Here is a 27,585-nt window from a genome sequence, read left to right as displayed (position 1 = left end):
AGAAGTAAATAATCCTGTTCAATGGATGTGTACAGCTATTTTGGAAGTTAATATAGCACATTAACTCAAGGTTTCATTAACAAATAAATTCAATAATTTTTGTTTTTGAATTACATGTACATAAGAATAATATGCAATCCATTCTTACTATCACTTTCACTTTACAAATAGGAAAAGTTTGTGTATTTATTGGGCATGTGGAAGTAGTTAGTAAAATATGTGTGTGATCAAAAACCATTCGAAAATAACATTGAATGAAATGTTTACCAAAAAAAAAAAATGTTGATACATTCCTAAGAGTGCATATTAAAATATAGGTACGGATACATAAAAATCGGCACACGTTGAATTTATCTGGCAAATATCCCACAGTCTCTACGTTGCTACTGAACCCTCGTTTGGGTACCATTTCGTGCTAGGCGAAATAGGAATGTCAGTTTCTATTGAAATTTGGTTACAATTAGTACTTACTATAGAATTTTATCACACTTTATCTTGTTTACTCTTGCCGCCTGGAGTCCGCCATATTGTAAACAACAGCATTGTTTCTCGGGAAACTTTGGTCACATGATTCGGGCACCTGCAAAAGCGGGAAAATACAAAATTGGGTATGTCAATCCTGATTGCAGAATTTTAGGAACGATAGGCCTATAAATTATTATCTGTTCGGCAGCTTACCAAAAGCGTTTAGATTTTTTTTTAAAACTGTATGTTGATATAAAATAGTAATAAGAGAGTAATCAAGGGAACCAAGGTTATACCGGTAATCAAAAGAATGTAATCCAGGGACAAAGACCAGACATGGAAAACAGACATTCACAACAAAGAACATAAAGTAACTAAAATCATACTTACAAAGTAACAAAAGTAAATGAGCAACTCGGACTCCACTAAAAACTGGGAGCATGGAATAATTTAATATATGAGTTGGCCGGCATTCTCAACAGATCAACAACTTGTTAATACTCATGAACATAAAACCATATAATTTACTTTAATCAAGAGGATGAGTTGACTGAGCCTAATTGTTAGATGCCATGTTTATATGAATGTGCGTATCTAACAAAAGAAACCGACTGAGGCAGACTTTTAGTTAATTTCAAACAAAATGTCCTTTGTATTTTTATCAAATAAAAGGATTTTCGAAGAAATTACACTAAAAATGAACAATTCAGCTTGGTTGCTTTTTCTTCTCTGCAAAAAAGGAAGAAAATACATAAAACCCAACATAAAAAACCAAAACAAAACGAAAGGAAAAAAACGGCAAAATAATAATAAAAAAACGAAACTGTCTTATATTTACGTCCCTGAAAGATTAAAAATGCATGAGAATTATTCTTTGGTATATACAGGAAGGGTAAATATCTGTGTAAATTTGCAATATTAGATCAGAAAAAAAGATAGAAGTCTCTGTTGTCAAATTCAGCAGCAAGGTCCCAGATCCAGACACTTCGAACAGGAGGGGTGACAGCCGAGGTTCCTCATAAAGTATCTGCTAGGACCAGAGACATATAATTAAATTACAGGTCTATGCTATGACACTATATGCAATTTTTTGTCAATTTTACACATGATGATGACAAATTTTCCAATAAAAAGGGGATTCCAACCTCTCCACCCCTATGGATCCGCCACACAATATTCTACAAATTTATGTGACAGCCAAATATTACGTGTATATTTAACCACAGGTCAATATTTTAATTACAGGTCTATGATACAGCACATGGAAACATTTATATAACGGCATAATATGATAAAGAATTTGTAAAAGATTGCATGATCAATTCTATTCTGCCACTTTAAAGGCTTTTGTGTAGTCAATGACTTAAATTGTGAAAGTCAAATCTGTTGCCCAACAATGCGTGCAAACTTAGTTTCTTGGACTATCTGAAGTTGTGAATACCCTTAACTCCTCCATTAGCGTTATATATGATTTTGTAAATCTCAAAGGACCTACAATATAGAAATGATAATGGTTAGCAAGATTTTTTAACAAGTTTATACTTATTGGAAATAAATTCAGTAAAATGTCAAAATATGCAGAATGCTTTAATTCTCAAATAAATTAAGTTAACTGAGCCCCTTTTAGTTGCCCAATACACTTATTTCAGAATTATATTTATTGGTTACGTCAGAAAAAAATGGGACTGAATAAGTACTGACGCATACTATAGGTGAACACCAAAAGGCAACAAGACAGTAATTTCACACCTCACCTTCCCGAAAATCCACAAGTATTTTTTGTACTGCTCGCGCGTCGCTGTGTACGTTCATACAGTTAATCTGCCCATGTCAGTTTTAAGTGTTTTTAACGAAGTTTCGTCCATGGGTGTTCTCGTCTTTTGGTATATTCACCTTTTTTCACGTATTTATTGCATGTAAATCACATTAATTGCACGACTATGCATTTTTTTGTTCGTTTTGTTTTGTTTGTTTGTTTTTTGGTCGAATCTTTACTCGATAGCAGATCCAGGTGGTGGGTTGCGGGTCGGACATCCCAATTTTGTTGGAAAATTGTGTTAATTTCGGTAAAATTTTGGCATAAAATGAGCACATAAAACCCTGGACCTCCCTTTTCCTGGATGCTTCTTGAACCCCTTTTCAAAATCCAAACCCGTCCTCCTAGCTTTTAACTTTCTTTTGTACTCACCTTTGAATATATATATTTCGAAAATAAGCAACTTTGGGAAACAAACTATTCCTTTCTTGTGACCGGTTAGGTAGTTAAATTGTTTTAACATTCTTCACATGAGTAAATTAATAAAGGGATGATCACCATCTAGACAATAAAGCCACAACTTTCCTTTCGTTGATGATAATGGTATTGACACTGACCATAGACAAGCCACGGATTGGGGGTACAAGTTCTCTATCGCCTCGAGCAATTTATAATGAAAAAAAAAAACATTATAAAGGATATTAAATGTTCTGTAAAGTCTGACTCATATGGTTATCTACACTAACAAATAGAAGAAAGCTCGAATAAAAACTTGCGAAAAGCACGATTACTTAATTTCTAGTCGGCCAATTTCTAAAGTTAGTTTCAGTTAGTCGATAAATCCTTTAATCCGTGTCATTAGGAAACCACTTTTAGAAACTCAGAAAAAAATACTAGCACCTCATCACATATGCCTAAAGCAAGCAAACAGACAACAATATTTTTCCAGAATCCAGAAGGTCTGAAAAAAAAAGCGGAAGCAAATATTGCCAGTCAATGAATTATATTGTCCTCGAAATTGCATGTGTTAAAACAAAATTCTTACTCAAAAGTTTTGTTCAGCTGTTATATTTAGTCATATAGGTATTTGTAAATGTAGATTTTAGTGATTTATTGTTATTTTAATTTTGGTAGTGGCTATTTTTCCTGGATCCGGCAATTAAAATTTTAATTAATAATGATATGCTGCTATATATTTAGATTAAAATATACCTATTTTGTATATGCATTATAAGTGTTTGTTTAAACCCTATATATGATATAATGGACATGATATGTCAGAATCTGTATCGTATGTGGTACCAACCCTCCACCGGTGGCCCTTGGGTGATATAGGAGTCTCGGGTTGATACCGCATGCGATACATATTTTGACATGTATTATTCAGTATATAAAAAATTATAAATATTTGAGCTTCTTTCTGACTTTATATATAAGCTATATTGAGTGTATTTCAATTTCTTTTTATGATTTTAAAAGAAGTATAACTTTTTAAGCCGAAATTGGACCATCCAACGCAAAATTCTGACGAAGATATGCAGATATATCTAGAAAAGAGCATAAAGTGAAGTTCAGACTTGGAATGACAATATTTTCTTGTACACCTATTAAACATCCCAAAGCCAAATATACTGGATCTGTATCAACTGAAAATGAAGTAGTTTTTAGGCTATGTACAATGTCAACTCATTACATTTTCAATTGCAGTCCTATTTTGTTTACAAAGATATCTGTACCAATTTTAATCATTTCGAATTCTTACTGTATTTTAATTTTTGTGTAAAATTTTATCAATTTTTATTCTTAATTTTGACGGCCCTGTGCAGTCCGGTGTCAAAGGAACAGGCCCGCAGCAGCATTAAGTTTGTCGTAAAAGGCGACTCAATAGTGCTCAGAACCCTGGCCGGGGGCCCACAGAGCAACTGGATTGTGTGCCCCAGGTGGTGGAATGGGGTACCCCTGGTATGTTACATGCTGGGGTCGTCAGGCCATAATACGGAAAACTGATCGCAAACCATAGTGGCGCAACGTGTTCGGAAAAATACCACGTTCCTCGCATGTTAAAGAACCCTTCTGTGATTTTCTATCGGAGTAGGAACCATTGGGTTCCGCCACAGGAAGCTAAATTGTCCGACCCTACCCACCACTCCCTATTTCCAGTGGCAATCAAAATTTGTTGACCCCATTATCTTTGTGTCCCATCCTTTTTTCATTTCATCATCATTTGACATGTTCATTTTATTACCTATTTCATGTCCATTTGCTGAACATAGCTGAAATATTGCAACTCGGGCGTTAAACCCCAACAATCAATCATTCAATCTTAATTTTAACGTATTTAGCTTTTATATTTTTATGTAAACAGATCTGTGTCAATTTTTAAATATTACAACTTCTATTTTACTTTAATTTATGTGTACAATTTTAGAATTTTTTATTCAAATTTTGTTATCAACCATTTTTTATGACAGAAAATCTTTAAATTTCTAATGATTAGAATTCCTATTATACTTTATTTATTTGTTAAATTTTTTATATTTTTCATTCAAAATTTTATGACTTTTAATAAAAATTCATTCTACATCATATCCCCAGTTTTATATCCTTTATGTTTTATTAAGTTTTGTATGTATGAAATCTTGTATTTTTGTTAAATAATGAAGGCAAAGTAGCCAAATAACATTATATAAACTATTTTGCCGGATAAGGCAAAATAGCTTAATGTCATGAAATAAGCTATTTTACCGCCAAGGCCTGTTTTTTTTTTTCAATTAATTGCAATTACGACAATTTGATTTTATCAAGTATATGAACAAAATATTGGAATAAGTTATGGCTATGCTTTAATGATCGCTGTTTGTTTTATTCTATTTCAATTTTGATTGTGTGAATGTTTTGTGCAGGCACAGAGAGAAACATTTAGGTCCCTGCTCCATCATGTGTCTAGAAATCTATCTGGTCATAAATAAATACTCTTTACAAATATATTTCTTGGTGTGTATTTTAAAACCTTATTCAATACAATACTAGTCCGGCTTTAAAGACACATTTTAGGTATTCCATCAAATCAGCTGATTTTATTGAATTGTCTCCCTTTGAATTAGCTTTCTAATTCTAGTTTTATTTTAGAAATACAAGATTTTTAATCGTTTATTTCTTGCAATGATCAATGGAATTTGTTTATCCGAGTTTCATCCAACAACGGGTCCCAAAATAAAATATCAGGTAATTGATTTGCACTAGAATAATAGAAAAAAAACAAGAACAAAAACCGACTGTCAGAACCTTCTTTCACTCTGGAATTCCAGCATGGTACCTCGAATAACCGAAAACCGGTCTTTTTTCTGAGCACCAGATAGAAAAACAGGAAACTAGATTATTTAAACGAAAATCTGAGTAAAAGACTTTTTTGTGATATAATTGCTTCCTACATTATTTAATAGTCCAAATTTCCTCTGACCCTGCAACCCTCCTCTTTTTTATTTGGATATTGATATGTCGGGTGGGGGTCAGAATGATGTGCCATACAAAAAGGTTGGAGATTTAGTGATACCGCAGAGTATCGCCCTTCAGCTGCTTGTAACGACTTTCAAGTTGAATTTGTGCATGTCACACCTACCTAGTTCGATTCCGGAATCATTTTCCTGTATGCTGATACCAAATTTGCTAGAAAAATTACATTTATTATTGAAGTTTAGATAATTTTCCACGAGGAACCCTGTTTTGTTGACATTTTGAACCGTAATAGAGAGTAGGCGGAGCTTGTTACTTTTGGAACCGCGGTACCGCTACATCTCCAACATTTTGTATGGCACATCGTTCTGACCCCAACCCGACATATCAATATCCAAATAAAAAAGAGGAGGGTTGCAAGGTCAGAGGAAATTCAGACTAATTATTTAAATGCACATAATGAATAATAAATAAGTTTTTCTCATGTCATGAAAAAAAAGTTTTTTTTTTGGCATTTTACACTTTCTATCACCCAACAAAGGTCTGTAATAATCTATATGGCCTACAATAGAGACTTTTTTTTGGTGTGATATATTAAGCATTAGTTAATGGATAATTTAAACAAGTACTATCTTTAAAAATAAAGATAGACGGTGCAGTAAAATTTGTTCTTTTCACATATAATTTTCTACATTTCATTCAGAAAATAACACATGGCACACAATTCCAATTTTCAATGCAGTTTTTTTCGAACGCCCCTATGTTATCAGTATTTGGCCAATCGGGAAACAGAATTGCGATCAAGTGACATGCGTTTCTATGGAAGAGCGTCTTTAAGGTCAAAGGGTAAAAAGCGAAACTATACGGACTGTGTTTATAGCCGTTGTGTTGGTTTATTAATCTGCTTGTGTTTCTTTCAGTCATGAATCATGTAGTGAGATAGTCTTTTGTATATGTGATTTATTTCTGTTAGTTGTATAAAGAAGATGTCATCTCACCAAAAAAACTCAAAAATGGTAACAAGATACCTGTATAAAGATAAGAAGTTTAAGAAAGGACTTTTTTCCTAATTTTTTGCAGGTCACCAGTGTAAATTTCATGTTTATTTTTAATTTTTTTTAAAACAGATTCCTGATGAAGTGGTGTCGAAAGAAGATTTTGATGCCATTCACCCTTATATAATCACCAAACCTGATCTTAAGGAGAGACTTATCACCATGTATGTATAATTAGACCTGTATACCAAACTGTTATAATGAAGTTCAAAATTAGACTTACTTCAAAATACATGTACATACATTTACTTGTTTTTTTTTTAATGTTTAATTTTTGGTATATTTGTGTACATGTACATGGTATCTAAGAAACCAGTACAGCATTGAAGTATGGTATTATGGAAATTTTACAACAAATGCATTTATATATTTTCAGCCATATTGTATGCAACCTTCATGGTCTGTGTGAGACTTTGACTTTGGATTACATTTAAAAAAATGATTTACAAATGTACAAGTATGCTAAGAACAATGGTCATTTGTGCTATGTGAAATAATGTCTGAAAATACAAAAATGACAAAGTTAATTTCTTGGTTCCTTGGTTCATTTTGCATGACAACCAATGAGGGGATGAGGCATTTCTTCTTAGTTTCTACAAATCACAAAATGTTATTTTTGTGCTTTTTTACATAGTTCATAAAAAGAACAATTGATGAGGGATCTGTGTTATAATTTGTTTATATTTTATTAATATGGTAATAAAAAGGGTTAAAGAGCACCCTTAAAAGAGATAATTGGTTTGCCCGGGAACCAAGAAAATTTTATAAATGACCTTACACTACCACAATTACTAAAGAACTGCTCTTGGCAAGTGCATAGGTAATGTCTTCATTGCATGACAGGTATAGTGAGTGATTTTTAAAATGTTTTCAAATATGATTGTAATTTTCATTTGTAGAAGTGCTTTAGGGAAGAAAGTAATTGGTTGTCCAGTTATTATAAAAAATCCAAAGTATGAAAGGAATGCATACTTTTTTAATTTATGCTTTGTCATGGAAAGCGGTGCAGAGACAACCAAGTATGAAACTGTTGTCAAAAAGTTAGCATCATACTTGAAACAGATTGAGGTTGGTTGAAGTTGTTTGTTTGTTGCTGTGAATTATCAAGCTTAACAGCAAATATTAGAGCATTTACGTTTGACTTCCCAGAGTTTCCATGCGATATATACACATAGTTGTTTTTTTAACCATATAATTTACAGGTAAAATTTACAGAAAACTTTTAAAATGAAATAATTTGATATACTTCATTGCGATTTTGATATTTGATTGTTACTATCAGCTTTTTGATATGTTGTCGGTTATACTTAAAAAAAGAACTACTGAAAAATATGATCCATTTGTAACAGACCAGATAGTTACTGTCTTCAAAGGTTTGTTTATTTTATTTTATTTTATTTTCTTTGAAATTTTAATTATATGTGGCTGTTCTTTTTATCATTGTAGACTGAAAATGAATCGTTGTCAAATGAGCAGAACAAGGACAACATATTGGAGTTTTTAGAAACTTTGATGAGCCAACTTAACAAGCATGGTCACTGTAGTATAAGAATGGGTATGTGACTGATCTATTTAGGATGGAATGAATTTTTGTATATTCAGAAAAATACCAGTACATGATTGTTTTTATAGCAAAATTTCAGAAAAATATTGTTACAATTACATGTCTAGTATACTGTTGCAGTTTTATTGTTGGTGGTATAATATATTTGTGGTTAAAACATTAAAGTATGTTAAAAAAAAGCTAGAAACAGATTTCAGTCTAGGTCTAGTATGTGTGTGTAGTAATTACCAATAAAATTATTTTTTACCATAGGAGACAGTTGTACAGTTCATTTAAAGGTTGCTCCAAAGATATATGATCCACCACCAGTACAAGACCAGGATGTTCCTGTATTTCTGAAGGACAAACAAAATCTAAAAATGTGCCACTGGGATTTAACAACACAACAGGTATGATAAATTACTATGTGAACAAATGTTTATATTGAACTAGAAATACTGTTTTGGAGCTCACAAAGAGAAAAAGTCCAGGTTTAAATGGGCTTACCTGGTATCATGTTAATCCCTTAAGTTTGATAATCTTCCTTCATGCACATCTTGTCATGCCTAACCGTCCTATAAAATTTCACTAAAAACCATTTGGCAGTTAAGGTTTAGTTGAGCTAACATGGTTTCAACATGTAAAACTCATCATAGTTGGATTATCTCCATTTTGCAGATATGACTGTCTCGGATCATATTAAATGTCTACATATGATGCCTTTACTGCCTATAAAAGTTTTTCTGAAATCTATAGAGCAGCTAAGGAGAAGTTTTACTTTCAAGTTATGTGGACAGACAAATTGGCAGACTGACAGGGCAATTCCTGTATAAGCCCCAAACCGTGTGCTTGGGGTATCATGAAATGTAATGTAGGGCTAAATTTACTAATAGGGGAGATAACTCATTATACTAGCAAGAAAGTAACGGGCAAGATCTATCCAAGGAGGTCAGAAACTGCTAAAATCTAAACATGTACTTTAATACAGCAATGTTTTATGAAGATTCCATTTTATCAATGTTTAACTAATATGACTATTTCACTTTATTATTATACCCCACGCAACAAAGTTGGGAAGGGTATAATGTTTTTGACCCGTCCATCAGTCCTTTCGTCAGTCCATCTTCAGTTTTCCAGACTTTTTTTTTAAACGCTTGCAGATATTGACATGGTTTTTGGTATATAAGTTCATCATGATAAGTTACAGGTCAAGTATAATTTTTGTCTTGCTCTGATGATTTTTATCAAAATTACGGGCCTTGAACTTAGCAAAATTCACAGAAATAACAGTTTTCCAGACTTTTTTTCTTAATGCTTGCAGATATTGACGTGATTTTTGGTACATAAGTTCACCATGATAAGTTTCAGGTTAAGTTTACGTTTTGTTCCGCTCTGATGATTTTTACAGAAATCACTGAACTTGAACTTCGCAAAATTCACATAAATAACAGTTTTCCGCATTTTTTTTTTAAACATTTGCAGATATTGACATGATTTTTAGTATATAAATATAAAAATTCACCACGATAAGTTACAGGACAAGTATGTAGTTGGTTCCGCTCCGATGATTTTTACCGAAATTATGGGCCTTGAACTTAGCTGAATTCACAGAAATAACCATTTTTCAGACTTATTTTACAAACGCTTGCAGATTATAAGATGATTTTTGGTATTTAAGTTCACCATGATAAGTTACAGGTCAAGTATACGTTTTGTTCCGTTACGATGATATTTACTTTGGATTAACTAAAACTCAAAGAAATCACAGTCTGAAGTTTGAAACTACCATTCTGAGTAACAAAATTTAGTTAGAAGATAAAGGTCTAAAGCCAACAAAACACTGTTATTCCTTTTTTTATTGGGGTCCTTCTACATGTATTTCTCTTACAAACAAATATATTTGAGTATCCAACATTGGGACACGTGGGGTATGTGAACACGCTCACTAAGGTTCTTTAATTTTATTCTGAGTGAAAGCAAGAATTTTTCTTCAAAATCCCATGAACACAAACATGCTTGCAAATATTTAAAGAATGTGATTTTATACATTTGATCATTAAATTTCAGATTTTGTCATATATTGATGGCTACAACCATGTGGCTAAGATAGCAAGTGAAGCTGATGTGGAGATCAATTTGGTCAGGTCATGTCTACAGAATCTTATGTGAGCTAAACTTACTACAGGATATCAAGGGATTCTAAAGTGAATAGTCGTCTGCACATATTATTTTTTGGTTCTATGTATACATGTACCAATAGTACATTTTTGTTTAAGACAGATGTGGGTGATATTTGTTTATGTATTAGATAACTTTTTACAATCTATACTTGTCCATCGGATGGACACTACAGCTCTGAGTGACATCACTAAATGATACTCTCAGCTTGTAATACTATTCATTGCAAAATTTTTTATCTCCAAATGGAAAAATCTGACAAAAATTATCTTTCTTCCTGCGTATCTACATATCTACTGAGCATTTCCGAGGAATCATGTTTTATTACCTCCCTATACAAGCATCTGGCAAAAATTATTTTTACACAGGATTCCTAAATTTATAGTAAGTTTCACTAAAATCAATCAAATGGTTTAGCAGTAGTTGTGTATGAAAATTTAAAGAACATGGTTTGATAGATTTATCAATGGAAGGATATGGTGACTCATAAATACATGTACCAATAAAGAATTGAATTTCAAGAGACAACAAATAGTAACAAAATAATTTTCTTTTCTATTTGCAAATGAACTTACAAGTTCAGTTTGGAACTCATTCTTGTTCTCATGACTTTGTATCAAATTCTTCTTTCAGACATTATCAAGTTATAAAAGTTATACCAATATTTCAGGTGAGTAGGCAGATTATGTATTTTCTGGATGCTTGTACACATTATTGTTTTTTGGAGGAGATGACTTATAAAGGGAGAGAATATTCTTCATATCAAATTGCACATTTAAATATTGTACTTCAGTAAATTAACTATGAAAGATAGAACATTTTCTCATGACTCGTGGTCATCTGCTGCATTTTGATATCAGTTTCTGCAATCAACTCACCATACACATTGAAAATGGTAAAAACATGAATTTTGAATTGTGATGTAGATCTTTATAAAATTATTTTGTTGTTATAATTATTATTGATATGGTTATACCCAATGATAGAATCATATATTTTATTTTCTACTTCTTCAAAGAAGGCTAGATATTTGTGATATCACGCCATGGATAAAGTGAAATGAAAAATTTGGCTTTTGTATGACTGTGTATAATTTTCTATGAAATGCAACGGCAACATTGTAACATTTCTTTCAATGTTCTCCCAACACCATTTGTGAAGTCATAGATGAACGATCAATATAAATTCCACTATGACTGAATGTCAATCACTCAAAGTAAGGAATCATAGAGAAAATAACTTTTATAACTTGTGAAAGTTGAGTATCACAAAATATCAACTTAAGTTTTTTTACTTTCAACATTATAACACATGAGCTTTGACGTTTTTTCATTATCATTATGAAAACTTTAATTTTACTAAATGCTATTTATATTTTCAGTACTCAAACATATATACAACACATCCAGATATACAGTCCCTATATACTGACCCTAGAGTACAGGAGGAATGTGTTAAATATGTGGCAAAAACAGGTAAAGTTGGTGAATTATTGCCTTCTAACAAACACAATGCAGGATCCTAGCAATGTTAGGGTACATATTGCATATAAAGTGTTATGATGTTTAAAGTATTGTGTTTGTAAATGTAATTAGAAGAAATGTTCAAAGGGTTGACTGTTTTGACATTTTTCATTGTGCTATATCAAAAGCATGACAAAAGTCTATGCAGGGTCATAGCAAAGGCTAGATGTCTGTCTGAGTGCACTTCTGTGGCTTAATTCATGTACTGAACTTCAAAATTATGCTTTAATTGCCTTGTAAACATTATCAGGAAAACATTCCTTTTAGACTTTTGATTGATGAATTTACTGGTATATAGATTTCTATGACATGGTTAATTGACATATTGGCAGATTTTGGAATGCTGTTCTTTAGTTCATATTCAAAGATATTGGAGAGCCAATGCCATAAATTTAGGCCTAAAATGGACCATATAATAAGTCAAGTGTGAAACTTTAAAATTTTTAAATTCTTGTAAAAAACCAAAATAGAGTACCAGTTATTTCATACACTTCATGACGATGAAAGTTTCTTTTAATGTCCTGGACTATTTGTACAAGTCTCGGAAGGAGGGATATTGGAGACCTCACTGAGAAGCAAGCTGTCAATGGCCTTAATTAGAAATATATTCTGCAGGACACCATTTTATCAAATGTCAAAATTATAGAGACTAAGGAATATTAATTTGCATTAGATATCCTTTCTGTATATCATGTTATCTGTTGTAGGTTATCAGAGACCTAACTTTAGAGACATCTTTTTGTTGTATTGTTCTATGGGACCAGGTGTCACCATGAAAGACATTTGTACCAGACCAGTAAACCCACATTCCTTAAAAATTGATGAAAGGTAGGTTATGACATCTTGAATATGTGTAATTTCTTCAGGATTAAGAAAGGTTATAAGTGTTTCTTGCAGCTTTTGAAAAGGGTAGGGTAATCCAGGTAAAAAATGGCACTCCAGCACATTAGAGGCGAATTTAAAGCACATCATGCAGGCATTACTATTTATGTAAATTAAAAAAAACATAGCATTTATAAATCCAATCAAAAATAGCAGGGATCCTGCACCCCACAAAAAACTGAATGTAAAACTTGTTATTTGACTACATTCCTACTGCTCAGAACATAGTGTCTTTCAGTGAGAGTTTCATCCAATTGGTAGTCAGAGTTTTTCTGCATTGCACATGTATATAATACTAAGAGTGACAGAAATGCATGAAATATCTGCCAAGGGATGTTTAACCAATCAATCAATCCTGTAGAAAGGTCACATTCTCCGGTGTTGCTCATTATGAAACTTAAGAGAACTATAAAACTCTCTCAAAAAGAAATTCACAGCTCTTCTAAGAAATGATTTTTGAATTTTAAGTATGAAAATTTATTGAATGGTTACAGTAGTTTCATTTGTATGCAAGGTCTAATCATAAAAAAAAACTGGAAATTGAATTGGATTCTGTACCATTTCAATGATCACACAAAAATTATCTTCCCTAAATTCATCAGCTAATGCTGCTCAGTATTCATTTACAATAACTGGAATTACCTTTCCTATAAGCTCTTAACAAGTTTGATTATCTCTCACAGCATTCAGCAACAGTTATCTCCCTTGATACAAAGCTACATTGCCAGCCATTCCTGCATAATGTAGGAATCAGTTTAGAAAATGCTGTGCTGAAGATTTATATGGATAGCCTTCAAGTCAAGGTTGAAATACAAACAGAATAATTCCTATATATAACCCATCATTTTTTGTTTGCAAGTGCATAAAAATGAGAAACTAAAGACTTGCTTATTAAATGTATCGGTAGAATGTTTCCATGCAATGGATAAAGATGATTTTCTAAAGTATTGTTAATTTTGCTTTTTTTTTTTTTTACATGAAACCATAATGTGTTGTCAAAATTGAGGTTAATACTTCCTAAATTGACAGTGTAGAAATTTGAATTTTTTGCAGGAAGTTAATTCAGTTTGGTCTAATGAAAGGTTTTGTCAGACGACTACAGAAGTACCCAATCAAATTCCCAGGAGATAAATCAAGCACACCCAGACTACAGCAGCTGTATCCATGGTTTAGTGGACGCCATAGCTATGATGAAATATGTTCAAAGACAGGTAAACTAAAGTTCTGTCAAAGGTCACAGAAACAAAATGAGTGGTAAAATGCTTAAAATATCTCATTCCAGATGTGGTCTTTCGATGAATAAAATGATTTATTTTCAGTAGAATACATAAATTGCATCAGAAATAACGTATTATTCAGGGAGACTAGACCTGTTTGTTTCAAATTTTGAAAAAAAATGTTGATTTCATTTAAAGCAGGGTCATTAATTTTTAACCCTTATTGTCCTATCTCTTTGTACATTTATATTTTTATAAATTATCTTTCTTGAAAAAACCACAAGATTTTTATAATGACGCTATACTGTATTTGTGTTGGTTTTTATTTCTCTCTGATTTTGATTAGTTTTAATATTGTATGCTAATTTTTTCCTCATTACTTAGTACCCTTTTAACTTGGGTTGATACATGAATTTGATAATATATAATTTCATATTGTATATTTTGTGTTTAACTACACAAATTAAAATTATTAATTGTACAGGTCTAAGCCATCAGGATCTTGAAGAGAGAGTAGATAGTGACCCAAGTGTAGTCATCATCTGGAAGTAAATTGGTGAGACTTGGAAGTTAGTCAGGAATTAAAGCTGCAGCAGAATGCAAACAGAGATCCGACTTGTTGATTCCCAAAGATGTGAATTGTCTTGACTACCAAACATTTTACATGGGTGATATTGTGAATGGGTATGATTCAAGACTATTGAAGCTGAAGAAGAACAGTGATCTTGAACATCTGTAAAGAGTTACTCAAGAGTCGTCTCCATCCCGCTAGTTTTGTTGGTGTAACGTCATTTGATTCATAGAGAGTTCAGACTTTATTACTTACGGAAGATATGATTATTATAACGCAACTATTTTGTTATTGTACGCTTTTTTGCAGGACACTGATTCTGTAATCTGTATGTGACATCATTAAAGTGCTAAGCATAAATTTGATTAATTTATTCCTCGTGGTTGTATAAAATATGTAGAGGTTAACCATACATATTTGATTATTGACCCTTATGCTGGTACAATTTTTGGAAAGAAGTCACATCTCTAAGTTTTGAGTGTACATTATAAATGTTTTACTAAGAACCATTAACATCAAATATTTATTTTATGGTCATTTGGTTCATTTAATATGATTATCTCCAATTCAGTGGCGGAGCCAAAGGGGGTACAGGGGGCTGGAAAATTTGTCGTTTTTTCATGAGTAAAATTGACAAAAAATGGTAATGTCCTAGCACCCCCCTTTTCTAAGTAACCCCAGCTGACACTCCTCTTTTTCAAAGTGTCTGGATCCGCCCCTGCAGATAATTCAACATGTGAAAAACTATGACTATAGTCAAAGTGCTGTCAGCACTGGAGATTTTTGACTCTTGTGAAAATTGTAACATGAACAAAATTTTGAAGATTACATGATGTAAAATAAAATTGTGATCATACGTTTGCATTTTTCATATTTAATATCAAGAACTGTTGTTTCCCTAATATGTATAAATCGGATGTCAATCCATACATCTGATCCAACTTCGCACACAAATACAAATTTTGTTCCATTTCACCTTTTTCCTAATTTTTTTTTAAAACTGTCCAAAAGTTAATTAGCATTACCATTAAAAAACTACAGTAACAGATTATTTATTATAAAATGTTCTCTATTAAAACTAATTTCAGCTTATAAAAAATTTCCTTGATGAATGTAAGATTTCCAAAAACTTGACATTTTTATGAATTTGAATTTTCCCGCCAATTTTACTTGGTTAAGATCACTGCTCTTCACTTCCTGTTTATAAATGATTAACTATTAATGAAAGACTGAAGAATTTGACTGATAAGTGTGTTAAATGGATTATGCTTAACACATTTTCTGCTTCTTGATACATTACTGCAAAAACTGAATTTCCTAAATACAAATTTATTAATAAATATTATCTTTCAGGGCCAAAAAGGAGTCCCTCAAATCTTCAGTTGATATGAAGACTAGATCTCAATTCTATTTGCAGAAATAATAGAATACTATTGAGCAGAATAAATGCAAGAAACATCTTTACTATTTATAAAAGAGGTATTGAATGATATAAATGGAATTACATTTAGACTATATTTTTGTGAAGTGTTCAGAAATGGTAGGGAAGTTCCAGTGATAGACTGGCGACAAGTTATTTTGATAAATCAAAAACCTAAAATGCTTGCATAAAAGCACACAATACAGTCCCCTTTTTCAGTGTTTGAAGTTTCTTAACTTGGAAAGAAAAACATTGTACTAGTATCAGAGAAGAAAAACATAAGGGACATTCTATGTATTACATGTACACTGTACTAAAGATAATTGAACCTCCCAGAGCATTTTATGAATCATCTGAGGGTCTGTTGATACTACAAAATGAGGTATACAGTGAAAGAACTTTAAGTAATGGATTCATGGTTTTGGAGAAAAATGTTAGTTCATAGATTCTTGAATTTTTGGATTGACAATTCCATCAAACGAATGAGAAATTTCGTTTTCTTTGGGAACCAAATTGTGTGGTTTGCCAAAGCTATGAAAAATGGTACGCCACAAACTTTCACAGTATTATGATATCATGTAGCAGATAATTTCTGAGTTTTAAAGTTAAACTTGCTAGAATTCATTCAGTATATGTACATTCAAGGCATAAAATTAAAGACCACTAATATTAAATGCTTAAACCATGAAACTAATAACAATACTACAACTTACAATAAGATACAGCACTTAGAAGGTACCTTGCCTTACTCCAGATGTTCTCTCACAGCTAGATTTTTAATATGGTAGCTCTCACTGACAATAGGAAATAGAATGACAAATGATGAAACCCACTTACATATTATTTCCAGCTTGATCAATTCTGCTGACAATCAGAGACTTTCAATTTTATGTCTGGTAATTTAAAGGCTGCATTCAAATTTATTCACTTTACCTGTATAACTGTTTCAGAGAGTTTTTCACTGGAATATGTATTTTTTAAGTTGATATCATTTATCATAAAATTTTTTCAGATCTGTTTTACTGTCAAACTTTCCAGACAAATGAAAATTTTCAGTTCTTAATGTTAAAATTTCTCAAAGGCAAATGTTGGCTGCACAGCACTGGTAGAATTGTTCAGTAGAATACTTCAAACAGTGGTATAAGAAAGGGGGAAATAAAGGTCTGTCCCTTTTAAATTTATGCAGGAATGGCATGCAAAATTTTATTTTTCTCTGTTGGTGAGGGAATGTCTAAGAAATAAAACTTATGTTTTTTTTATGTATAAATATTAATTGAATTATTAAGACAATAAGTGGGAACACAATAAACAGCTGTGCTAAAGCAAATGATCCACCTATTCCCCTTCTTTGGGTGTTTCAAGTCCAATAACTCTAAAATGAAATTAATGGAAACAACCATACACAAAAAGCTTTCTTGAAGACAAAATGTTTAAATCTCATAACAAATTTGAGTTGTCATACAATGGGTGAAGTTATTGTGAGGCAGATGGACTGCAGTATACTATAACATACATACAAAAGACATCATATAAACATGTCATTACAGATGTTGTATTTGATTTCAAACAAGACTAGAAAACAAAAAACATGTATTACAATAAAGGACACCAGATGGAAATGAAAAACCACCAATTTTTAAAGGAATCTCCCATCAGACTATAACTTTAAATCTGAATTTAAAAAAAAGAATCATAAAAGAGCTTTTGTCAATAGATACAAAAACCATGGAGAGACAATGGTAAACCATACCATCAGTAAAAACCACAAAAAAAAAGTTTGGTTTCAGTCCCTATTTAAACAGCAATTTTAATAGAGTAGCTCAAATAGTACATCACATGCAAGAAAAAAATGGCTTGTGTGATTTTATTTCCAAATTTATTCAGCGAAAGTCATTCTTTTGTAGTTTTTTAACATTTTTCTCATGTATTTTTGCTGATTATCCAAATTTCTGATCATTTGCTGATAAGTCAATGGACTACTCTGGAATGGCGCTTGACCAAATGGATTTATCCAAGGATTATAATACAAATATGGGTTGTAAGCTGTCATATATGGATTTTGATGATACATATTCATATATTGAAAATGGTGCATATTCAGAAAAGGATTCTGTTGCATATTCATACCAGGATAATGATGCATATTCATGAATGAACTAAGTGGGTGATAGTGAGAAGAAAATATCTTCTGATAATGTTTCATGTATGACTCCCAGGGGTTATTGTCTTCCACATCAGAATAAGAGTCTTCCTCACTGCTTGTTGACCAATTATAATTATGACTGTGATGTTTTGAATGTCTCCCCTTGTGGGGCTTCCTTTCACTATGACAATCTTCTGTTTTCCTGTTATTCCTAGTTCTGTGATTCTTCTGTTGAGATTCTTTGTAGTAACTGTAATCATTACCAAGGTCTTCTGATTCAGATGAATGATTAAGTGCTGACTTATCCCTTTTGTCAAACACACTTCCTTTATTGTTAATGACATCCTTAGAATAAGACCTTTGTTTTGATTGACTTTGATATGTTTGGTCAGAAACTCCAATCTTACATTCTTCAACTGGATTTTGTTGAAAGTCTGGCTGAGATTCCAAATTGTTTAATGTAGATAAACTGCTAGGCATCCCTTCATTTGGACTACTTGATTGAAGATCCTGCAAAAATGCACCAAGAGACAAGCCGATCCTGTGACTCTTCGGTCTTTGGCATTTTCCTTTTGGAACATCTTTAATTTCACTCTTTTGTTCATTGCTTTGTCTCAGAATTGAAGGTAAACCTGATGAATTGGTATTTGAGCTGTTCACACTATCCTCTAAATCAGGCATCTGCTTTACATTTCTCGTGTACAGCTTCTGATCATTGCTCTTTAATTGAGAATAGTCACCCTCCTCTACCTTTTGAACAGATAAGGGCTGCTTTAGTTTTTCTTCACTTTTAGATTGAAGTTTTCTACTTCTAACTGCTTTTATTTGCCTTCTCTGATCATGCTGACCTTGTTCAGTTTCCTTGTCATTAACATTACATTCCCTACTTACTCCCCTTGATTTCAGTGAAGAACTTCCTGTTGACTTGCTCATAGAAACTGGCATGAGACTTAAAAATTGCCTTACTTTATTCAACAGTTCTTTGTCATACTCTATAGTCTTTCCAATTTTAACATGAAACAATCTCTGATCAGAAATATGAAAATTCTTCATATGATCGTTCAAGGAGCTGTCTGTTTCCTTTGAATTACATTCAGTACCTTTATCAACCGTCGGTCCAACACTGGAGTTTTCAGTCCCATCTTTTGAAGCTTCTTTAAACTTCATGAAACTTTTTAAAGCACTATCGTACGAATGTGGAGCCTTTATAGGTGAATATCCTATTGTTTCTTTCAAAGATGGAATTTTTATCTCCATCTTTTTCATGTCCTTCACAACTGAATCAAATACCTTTTCATTTAGGTCTTTGCTTAACAAATCTTCAACCTTTTTTTCCTCCTCACTAGCAAGAGCAGATGATTGCTCTTGTTTATTTGTTTGCTTGGGTGTCTTTCGTTTTATAACGTCTCCAGTATGTTCTTCAATTTTGGCACTTTCTAGTGCCAATTGAAGATCTACAACTTCTTGTTTGAAACTAGTTAATTCCTGATCATCTTGCTCAGTAGGAGAAACACTAAAGATGTCATCTTCTAATTGGCTGGCACGAAATTCCTTTACATAATCTGCATCATCATTTCTCTCCTCTATCAACTGAGTCCAAAAGTTGGCAGATTTGTGGCCTATAGGTTTAGGCTTACTTTTGATCTTAGTTTGCTTTTCAGAATCAATGTGATTAATAGTGGAATCGTATATTTTGTGTTCATCATTTTGGTTCTTAGTTTCATCCAAGCACTGATCATTACATCTCCCATTTTCACTGGCTAGATCACGACTGATTAAAATCTTTTCTGCTTTACATTCATCTATTTCTGTCTTTTCAGTTTCATCAATTGCTCCATTCATCTTACTGACATCATTTTGCACTGACTTTATTCCTGTCCTATTAACAGATTTATCCTTTTCAAAGTTAACTTTTCTAAAAGAAGCAAATTTCTCCGATGGACTTATCTTGATAGTTGCATCATCACTAATTTCAGCATCTTTTGCATCACAATTCATATGCTGTTGTGATCTCTCAGCCTTGACAGGACTTCTCAAGCCACTGACTACTGATTTGGTAGAGTGCTGATCATCAGTAAATATTTTCTGAGTAGACACCATGTCATCCAAGTTAACTGTGCCTGCTGACTTAACTAAATCAACTGGAATAGGGTCTGAAAAACAAAAATGCAATCTAAGTCATTATTCTATCTACAAGTGAAGGTAATTTTAAAATAAATCACTTGTTTATTTTTAGACTATTCTTCATTTAACTCAATAAGGGAGTGAGGCATTTCATAGGACTACTGAGCAAGACATCACAACTGGGCTGGAGCAGTAGAATTCGGCAAGGACAGACACAGATGGAGACAGTGTTTCATGACCTTATGTGACAACAGAGAGGATAGTTGAGAGAGTAATCAAGGGAACCAAAATTCTAATGGAAATCAAAAGAATGTAATCCAGGGACATAGACCAGACATGGAAAATAGACATACACAACAAAGAGCATAAAATAACCAAAACAATACATACAAAATAACAAAGTAAATGAGCAACTCGGACTCCACTAAAAACAAGGAGCATGGACCAGGTGCACTGATGATGTGAGATTTTATAAAAAAGAAAACTTTAAAGATATAAACCATAATTTGAATGGATTTCCATTGCAAATGCTATATTCTGGCCTTATACAACTGAAAATTTCTTCTTATTTTTTTGTGGTTTGAAATTGGAATAAAAAAGTAAGTAAAAACTGTAACTTGATATACTTGCATTTGAATATTCTGCCAAATGAATGTTTGAATTTCAAGTGGTATCGAATGATGATTAACAAAGTCAACAGAGTGGAAATGGGCAAAACCAGAAGTAAATATACAGCAAAACTAGAATCGTGACTGTAAAATATTGATTTGAAAAAGCAATATTAATTTTGATGTGCCATAAAGTCAGTAACGAACTGCGATTGTTATTTCTTTGATAACCCTTTTACAGCATGTCTTTGGTATCTTGTATAAGCATCTACATTTAGCATGTTTAAAACATGGGAGTTTTGTATAATTGAAAAAAAAACCTGTTTAGTTCACTTCAGTTAAAACTTGATAAATTCCATTATTATTACCTGTTAATAGATATATTGTGGTAGAACATTTCTTTTCTATAGCATGTAGATTTGTAAGTTCTTGTCCATCACTCACAATACTAAGACAGGCTCCAAATGTTCCTAAAATAAAAATATGATATAATTTACAGCAAACTTCTGACATGGACTCCGAAATCATATACTTTTGAATATTTCCTTTAGAAAAAATCCACATAACTTTACTTTCACAAAAAAGAAATCAAATTTACACAGGAATATCTTTGCTTTCCTTTTTACTCAAACAATTAAATTAATGTTATATTCCATTTGAGCTACTTTGTTGAACAATATTAAAAATTGATGACACATTTCACATTGTAAGTCACAGTATTGCACACTGATCTTGGAAAATTATTTGGTCTTAAACTCTTATACAGATCTTTAGCCAGGGAGTTTGAGGGTTACATACCCCATCCAGCAAAAATGTGTTAAATTCTGCTAAAAAAGAGCACTATTAAAGTCAAGAACATTTTATCTAAATACCCCCCTTCCATCCCCCAACCACCAAAAAAACACTATTTCTGGATACGGGCCTGTTTTGAGCATCTCATATGGACTAGATGCCTTACCAAACCTGCCAGCTCTACCGGTTCTATGGAGGTAAGTCTCATGGTCCTTTGGGACATCCAGGTTAATAACTAAGTTCACCTTGTCAGCATCTATACCTCTTGATGTCTAAAAGTAAAATGAATGAAATGAAATAAGATAGATGGACATGATACCTGAACAGATAATTGATAAGAGCTAGAACTCTTGTCTATTTCATAGCTACATCCTATCTTATGCCTCTTAGATTTCTAAAATTTATTAAATGACTATATTTCACTCATTTCATAATATAAGAAAGTGAGCAGAAAGCAACAATTCTGAAACAGTTTAATTATTGAGTCATATATTAATACACCACAAAAAAACTTAATTCTGGACAAAACAAACTTTAACCAAATACAGTTTATTACAGCAGTGCATGTGCATGTAGTTTATGCAAAACAAAACATTTTGCCCTCAAAATCATACATTATTATTAAAACATTCTAAATGATTTTGTTCCATTAAAGATCGAATGTCTCCTATACATAACTCACCAAATCAGTTGATATCAGGACTCTACATTTAAAGGCCTTCAACTTTTCCATGGCTAGATTCCTGTCCTTTTGGTCCAGACAACCAGCAATACAAGCAGTAGGCCAACCTTTAGCATTAAGGGCATCAGCCATGTTTTGGGCCCTGAAAAAAGGAGCAAAATTACAATAAAATATGAATGGTTATTAAATGTTTGTTAAAAACTTCAAAGCTTGCTTAGTAACAATTTTGTGACTACTCAAAAAACTTCATTCTACATATCAGTAATCAGCTAGTGATTTATTAGTTTGATGAGTCACATTTTTTCATAAATGTATAAAGTGCCCAATGAAGCCTTATAAAAATTTTCATACGCATCACAGAATACAGAAACTCATTATTCTTACATGGTTTGTAGGTTAGAAAAGATCAGACATTGCTGGAACTCTACTGAAGTTAATATTTCTGTCACCTCCTCAACCTTCCTCTCAAACAGTTTGTTGGGTAGAGGGTGAAACTTCACAGTCCTGTAATACTGTTTTATTCCTAGAAAATATGTGATACTGAACAAGTTATATTCAAATTCACACCAGTTTTATGTACAATATCTACAAGTTTTAACAATTAGCAGGACTGATAGAGCATTTCTTCATATCCTCTGATTGGTAAAATATTGAGTTGAGGGAAGACTTCAATTTGAGGTAAACCTCAATTTAATAATTTTAAAGGACTATTTTGTATTTTGGTCCTAGTTTTAAAAAGCATCTCAAAGTAAAATTTACCTAAAATACTTAAATGAGAAAACAAAATTAAGCTATTACTGTATAACTGGTAATTTTTGCAGAACCAAACTTATACATTTACAGTTATACAATAGACAATTGGAAATTAATAATCTGGGAAATTTATAGGGACTCCTCTATTTTAAATGTTTATCAAAACTATACTATGATCTGATACTGTGAAAGTACATTTATTCGTGGGTACTAATTTTCGTAGTTTAGGGAAAACTTATCAGTTTTTTATTCTTGAATTCGTGAATTTGACAATTGAATGGAAAGTTTACTTTTTGTCGGGAAGCAAATTTGGTAGTTTACTAAACCCATGAAAACCATGAAAATTGGTACTCCACAAACAATAATACTTTCACAGTAATATGAAATATATAGTTACAATACTGCACAATGCAGAATCTGATAAATTAAGTATCAAGAACAATACCTAGCAATGCAGGATCAGATACATTAAGCCTCAAGAATGTAGGATTCCTCATGTAAGCTGTGAGATGTTCTGCTAAGTACTCTGGATAAGTAGCAGACAAGGCTAACATTTGTTTATTGTCTGGTAAAGTAGAATATATCCAACTGGAACGAAAAAAAATGTTGACAAATCGGTCTAACAAAATACTTCTATGAAAGAATGAAGCATAAATTTAAATCAGTATTAACTTTGGGCATCATGCCCTTACCCATTGTAAAATTTTAAAAAGAATAAGATACAAGGGTTCTTATATACAGACTTCTTAACACTTGCTTGAAAGTTGTCAGGCTTTGGACCTATATATCTGAAATTTTTGCCAGACCAAATATATTTCGTTATTCACTAAAGGGACACAATACTTTGCATTTGGAACACCACAAAAAATGAGTTTTGAATTACTTAATAATATTTTGCTAATAGTATCTTACTTGATTTGTTCCTGAAAACTTTCTTCCAGTAGTTTGTCAGCTTCATCTAATATAAACATTCTGATGTTTTCAATATTCATTATTCCCTGCTCAATCAACTGCTTAATTCTTCCTGAAATAAGAAAAAAGTTTTCTGTAAAATTTGTTTCTTAAAGCAGCCATGCTTTGTTCACTCCTCATAATTATGAGACACAAATCTTACCTCATAAATCTACTATTCAATTTCAATACAAGTAAATAAAAAATATCTTCTTGGATAGAAAAAGACAAATATTTCAAAAGCATTTCCCTAACAACTTTATACCTCTCAAAACATAACCAAAAAAAAATGAAAAAAAAAAGTCAAGGGTTCTCTAGATTTACCTAATTTAATTCCTTTTGTTCTGCTTAAAATATGTACTTGTACTTACATATGGGTCACTTTACAAATTGTATTTTTTAAGGTTGTATTCAGTAATAAACTGAATTGACTGAATATGGGGAAATATTACACCAAGTAGAATGTATGAGAAAGCAAATGCAGTCAATTAAAATATTCAAGCAGTAACCATTTAAAAAAAAAGTATAATCAATCCATTTAACAATGTATACTACATTTTTGTCAATTGCTTAAAGACTATTTTTTTGTAAAATAGAGGGTGAAATATTGTACCTTTTCCTCTGAAAATTCAGTTACTCAATTTCAAATAAAAACAATTACTAAGTCAAATTTGAGCTTTTCCTTTGACTACATCTTATGGTAATAAGAAATAATTATACCTGGAGTACCAACTGCAATGTGGCACCTCTTCAGCTTCTGTCTATCCTCTTGTACTGGCATTCCACCTATAAAGGTGTAGCATTTCAACTGTGGTAAAGGTTGCCCAATAGACTTGATCACATCCCATATCTGAATAGCTATCTCTCTTGTTGGAGCAAGTATCAACACCTAAAATAATAAAATAAAATACTGACCAAACAGATATTAAATACTAATAGTAAATATCAATTGGTAATTATGATGTTCCAATTACGGTATCAAGTTGATGATTGAAAAAAATCTTTTCTAGTTCAATGATTTGTTGTTTTTTTTTAATATATAGTTCATAATTGCGATAAATCTACCACAACCGTCATTTCGTTGAGAGGTGTTTAGTATAATTATTAAAAGGTTTTGAAAAATTCAGTAAATTAAAAATAATACTTCATCAACATTTCTGCTTTACATATACTAATTATATTCTGAAAATAATAAAATTTGTCTGGCAATACATTTATTGTGCATGTAAATGGTTCTAAAAGGCTTCTTTTATATTACATATTTTTTCTTTTGGAAAATGCCATACAATTTGCTACTTAAAAAAAAAACAGCCAAAAAAATTTGACTGGTGTAAGTAAATAAATTTAGTTAACTGTATATAAAGGGTATCTACCAGGAAAAGAAAGTTCCATTTTATGAATAAAAAAAACAAGACATCACATAAAAACCTCTCATTCATCATTACCTGAAGAGCTGAAGAATCCAACTGGAGTCCTTCAAGTGCAACAACACTAAACACGCATGTCTTTCCAGTTCCAGACTTTGCCTGCACTATCAAATCTGAAAAAAAAAACCAATGGATTTGAACTATTTTCACCATGGAATTTGCATTTTAACACTCCATGAAGGAAGCACAAATAGTTATATTATCAACTTTGTTTCACTATATATGTACTTGTGTCCTAAACTGGTTTGTGACAACATTTAGAAGCTTAAAAATGGCATCAAATCTATTTTGAAATGCCTGCATGAAGTCAGGAACATTGTGGTACAAGCTGCCTCTGGTGGTGTAATATCTATTTTGCCAGATTTATTTTGGACTTGACTTGATTAGTGGTCGGTAATTTTGTTGTAACCCTTATTCAGATAGTCTGTTAGTGATTATCTTAAACATGAATGAAAACCAAAGCAGTCTAGAAAAAACATTTGCTAGCTTCAATAAAAAATACAAATCAAATAAAAGCTTTTTCTAAGATAGGGGTGACCAAACAATCAACAGAATGATGGTGCCAATTATAAGTGTTTTAGAAAATGATGTAATCAGAACGATGAGCCATACAAAAAGTTGGTGTTTCGGGCAGTACTGCTTCTAATGACTTTCAAGTTGAGCAGAGCTTGTTACTTTTGGTTCAGAATATAGCAGACAAGATTTTGAAAACTGGAATCTAACAGAATAATTCTTAATTCCGGTAGAAAATGATGTGTCTGTTACCAAAGTAACAAGCTCCATCTACTCTTGTCTTGCACAACATCACATGTATTACGATTCAAAATGATCACATAACAGGGTTTCTCATGAAAAATGATCAAAACTTCAGTAGAAAATGTAATATTTGTAGCAATTATGGTATCAGAAACATGATTTCTGGAATGGAACTGGGTACAAAATGTAGGTGCGTAATGCATGATTTCAACTTTAAAGTCATTAGAAGCGGTTGAAGGGTGGTACTCCAACATTTTGTATGGTACATCTTTCTGATCCCAAACCGAACATACCAATATCCAAATAAAAAAGAGGTGGGTTACAGGGTCAGATGTTATTCAGACTGAGGGGCCTGATGGCTTATTTTCGTTATTTGTGATCAGCGTATTTTCGTTATCATGATCCATTTTTCTACAGATTTATTTTTCATGATTCGTGATGAATGCATTGTTCGTGAATCGTTTTCATTGAAGTTTTATGTTCATTGTTTGTGATTGAGACATATATTTCATTCTCATGATTTTTTTTCCATTACGGAAAAAAAGAGTTCCATTGAGTTCTCTTTCTTGCTTAAAAAGTTGAAGTGGCATGATTTAATTTAGAACCTGGGAGAATTCAACATGTAAACAAGTAATGAGCCAGTAATAGATTTGATTGTAGCATAATTGAACCAATCTACAACACAAACAACCAGCTCCTGAATCTCTATTATCGAGATTGATTGGGAATACTCTTTTTATATTTTCGTGATCCATGATCATGGAAATTTATTTTCTATGCATTGTGATTGACAAAAAAATCAATTCGTGAATTGTGATGAGATTCCCCCCCCCCCCCCCAAATCAGGCCCCTCCAGACTAATCAAATGAGTGCACTGGACAGAAGTTGAATTTCTGAACTTGTCTGTGCAAATAATTTAGGGAGGAATTGGACTACAAAAAATCTTTAGGTAGGAGTTGGACAATGAAAAAAAACAGAATCATTACCAAGTCCACATCTTCCAAGAGGTATAGCTTTAAGTTGAATTGGAGAGGGTCTCTCAAAACCAGCTGACTTTAAACCTTTGAGGATAGAATCTGATAACAGCAAGCCATCAAAAGTGACATTCTCATTTATGAGTACATCTCCTGTTCGTGGCTTTTCTTTGAGGTTGTGAGCAACTGCTGTCGTTGTCATAACTGAAATATCATATACATGAACCAAAAACGTGCAAAAGTATCGTCTACCATCGCTTTCATTCCTAAGCCTGAAATAACAGCAAATTTAATTAGTCGATTGGATTTACC

General features: G+C 32.2%; 2 protein-coding genes across 2 annotated transcripts; one reads left to right on the top strand and one right to left on the bottom strand.

Annotated features, from left to right (window-relative positions):
• Window positions 1–5,302: 5,302 nt before the first annotated feature.
• LOC148627951 (GATOR1 complex protein NPRL2-like) lies at window positions 5,303–15,499 on the top strand. Its single transcript, XM_088582073.1, has 11 exons — window positions 5,303–5,446; window positions 6,802–6,893; window positions 7,629–7,797; window positions 8,176–8,284; window positions 8,546–8,682; window positions 10,340–10,437; window positions 11,084–11,120; window positions 11,832–11,925; window positions 12,681–12,801; window positions 13,909–14,066; window positions 14,557–15,499. Exons 1-11 carry the CDS (start codon window positions 5,384–5,386, stop codon window positions 14,622–14,624), a joined length of 1,146 nt encoding a protein of 381 aa, XP_088438199.1. The 5' UTR covers window positions 5,303–5,383; the 3' UTR covers window positions 14,625–15,499.
• Window positions 15,500–17,302: 1,803 nt separating this feature from the next.
• On the bottom strand, window positions 17,303–27,541 carry LOC148627950 (uncharacterized). The gene is made up of 10 exons (XM_088582060.1): window positions 27,286–27,541; window positions 25,562–25,656; window positions 24,837–25,005; window positions 24,078–24,189; window positions 23,611–23,753; window positions 22,797–22,935; window positions 22,413–22,554; window positions 21,897–22,002; window positions 21,307–21,408; window positions 17,303–20,359 (listed from the first exon to the last, which is right to left on the bottom strand). Exons 1-10 carry the CDS (start codon window positions 27,473–27,475, stop codon window positions 17,940–17,942), a joined length of 3,618 nt encoding a protein of 1,205 aa, XP_088438186.1. The 5' UTR covers window positions 27,476–27,541; the 3' UTR covers window positions 17,303–17,939.
• Between the last annotated feature and the right edge of the window lie 44 nt (window positions 27,542–27,585).

The sequence above is a fragment of the Perna viridis genome, chromosome 1 (genome assembly GCF_037379345.1).
Source record: "Perna viridis isolate PV_CMFRI_1.1 ecotype Kerala chromosome 1, ASM3737934v1, whole genome shotgun sequence".
In the NCBI taxonomy this organism is placed as follows: Eukaryota; Metazoa; Mollusca; class Bivalvia; order Mytilida; family Mytilidae; genus Perna; species Perna viridis.
This window is presented reverse-complemented; position numbering and strand designations above follow the sequence as displayed.

Coding starts and splice junctions, on each gene's coding strand:
- LOC148627950 (XM_088582060.1), bottom strand. CDS start 27,475: ATGACAACGACAGCAGTTGCTCACAACCTCAAAGAAAAGCCACGAACA. Junction 25,657..27,285: donor TCTTGGAAGATGTGGACTTG/GTAATGATTCTG, acceptor TTTTTTTTTCAG/ATTTGATAGTGCAGGCAAAG. Junction 24,190..24,836: donor CATTGCAGTTGGTACTCCAG/GTATAATTATTT, acceptor TTCTTATTTCAG/GAAGAATTAAGCAGTTGATT.
- LOC148627951 (XM_088582073.1), top strand. CDS start 5,384: ATGATCAATGGAATTTGTTTATCCGAGTTTCATCCAACAACGGGTCCC. Junction 7,798..8,175: donor CATACTTGAAACAGATTGAG/GTTGGTTGAAGT, acceptor TTATCATTGTAG/ACTGAAAATGAATCGTTGTC. Junction 10,438..11,083: donor TCATGTCTACAGAATCTTAT/GTGAGCTAAACT, acceptor TTCTTCTTTCAG/ACATTATCAAGTTATAAAAG.